Source organism: Lottia gigantea, assembly GCF_000327385.1.
Source record: "Lottia gigantea unplaced genomic scaffold LOTGIsca_51, whole genome shotgun sequence".
In the NCBI taxonomy this organism is placed as follows: Eukaryota; Metazoa; Mollusca; class Gastropoda; family Lottiidae; genus Lottia; species Lottia gigantea.
The window spans coordinates 297,133-299,250 of record NW_008709752.1 but is presented as its reverse complement, the minus strand read 5'-3'; the positions used below and the strand labels follow the sequence as shown (position 1 = coordinate 299,250).

The window sequence follows — 2,118 nt, the reverse complement described above, 5'->3', positions numbered from 1 at the left end:
TTAAAAAATTTAGTATTAAATGTCAGATATTCTTCTGCGCAACATTCGGGACACAACGAAACACTTATGACAACTTATGACAAAAATGTTGATGTGGGCGTGGCATATCCGGGTTAAATGATTTTTTGGGACAGGGGCATCACTCGCATATTAAACTTTGCACACAATTACCTCATTTTTTGGACAGTTTGTGCTAAAAGCTCAATTGTTTCAGCTTAATAGTTCAAAAAAAAGGAACGGGTTTTGGAATTTCGATATTTTCAAATAATTTTTGACATTGACCTTTGTTGACCTTGACCTTTATACGAACGAAGGCTATAGACCTATACTTTCATATTTGAATTCCAATGACAGCTTCCAGTTTGATAGCCGTATGCATTTTGAAAATTTGATGACATATGTCCCGTGACGTTCTTCTTTGTTGACCTTTTCCTTTACAAAGTCGAAGGTCGTTGACTTTGGTTATTTGCTGATACCTTCATTTCTGATGTCTGACGTCTACTTCCGGTTTCACAACCTTCCAAAGACAGAAAATGTAACTTTAGACAGTTTTGGCCCGTGACCTAATTAACCTAGAAGGTTGATTTTTGCCACAGTAGCTCTAGTATTTTACATATTATTACATTTCATGGGGAAAGTGCGAAACATATTGAGAGGTCCCCAAAAAACACCCCACATTTCATAAATTCCTACACTAAAAAAGACCTACACACCCTACATTTCAAAAACACCTCCAATCAATTCCCACTCCATACACACCCTACATTCCATCAACTCCCACCCAAAAAAGAACCTATTCACCCTACATTTCATCATTAAATTAAGTTTTGACGAAAAAAGCATATTAAAAATACCCTTATACAAAATAACATCCTTGTTTCGCTTAACATCCGGTTATTAATAACGTAGAAACTTCTAGAAGGAAGTTCTTGGGAAAAACAGACCACAATTTCTACTCAAATTTTAAACCTTAAAAATGACAAATAAAATACTAGATTCAATCTTATACGATCCGATTCGTTATTCATTTAACAAGAAAAGGGAGGATTATATTATCATCTCACCGACTGTTGGTTCTAAATCCCAGTTGAATGATGGGGTAGAATTACCTTCGAAATTAATTCATTATCGAATTGGTTGCTTCTTTCCGATGCTTATTTCAGATGCGATTTCAAAATAAAAGATGGAACTCCCAATGAAAATCGTGTACCAAAAACTAATACAACGTTAGAAAACAATTTCTTTCCATCTTTATTTAGCGAGATGGTTTTGGAAGATGGTTCAAATCCTATAGAAACCATTAAACATCCTGGGGAATTTGATACAATGTTGAAAACAGTTTTATATCCTAAAGACTTCGATTCAGTTTCAGGCTGGATACCCGATGTTGGTGTTGGAAGTGTTTTAAAAGAACCGATAAGAAATGTTCCAAACGATGCGGATGAAGCTAGAATGAGAGTTATTACTCGAAACAAAATAGAAAGAGTAGGACGAGCAGCTAATCATGGATTCGAAACACGAGTACTTCAGTATAACAATGTTGTTGAGAATAATAGGTGGGGTAATTATGTAAATTGGAAATTATATCCATTATATTGCATAGCGCAAAGAAATCAAGCTGTTCAACAAGAATTCTTTACAAAAGGAAGACATCACAACTCACTGCATATACCAATCCCAATCTTTTACGGGATGGATTCTATGTTCATTAGAAAAAATGCAAATTGTTTTTTATTATTTGAATTAAACGATAAAAGATTTATCTCAAATCATTCAGTCGATAAATCACGGAATCGATAGAGATACATTTAAAAAGGTTTGTAAAACGTACTGAAGAAACCCAGATGATCATGGATATGTATTTGTTAATACTAGAAAACCTGCGGGTGAAAGAGTTATGACAGACATTTGTTAAATTTTATTTTTTTAAAAATGGATAATTGGAATAATATTTTAAAAAGAAATAGAGAATATATCAAAGCTAAGAATAAAATAAAGACCCAAGTTGAAAATAACAAATTACAACACCTTGGATTGACAGAAAATCTACAAACTTTATTTCAACCAATATTAAAATCTCAACATTAAAAAGAAATTAGTTTTGGAATATAGATCCAC

The 2,118-nt window shown here is 33.1% G+C and overlaps 1 protein-coding gene across 1 annotated transcript; it reads left to right on the top strand.

Annotated features, from left to right (window-relative positions):
• Positions 1 to 1,263: 1,263 nt before the first annotated feature.
• On the top strand, positions 1,264 to 1,915 carry LOTGIDRAFT_165353 (hypothetical protein; the record flags this gene model as incomplete). Its single annotated transcript, XM_009062372.1, has 2 exons — positions 1,264 to 1,556; positions 1,876 to 1,915. 2 exons carry the CDS (start codon positions 1,264 to 1,266, stop codon positions 1,913 to 1,915), a joined length of 333 nt encoding a protein of 110 aa, XP_009060620.1.
• Positions 1,916 to 2,118: the final 203 nt, after the last annotated feature.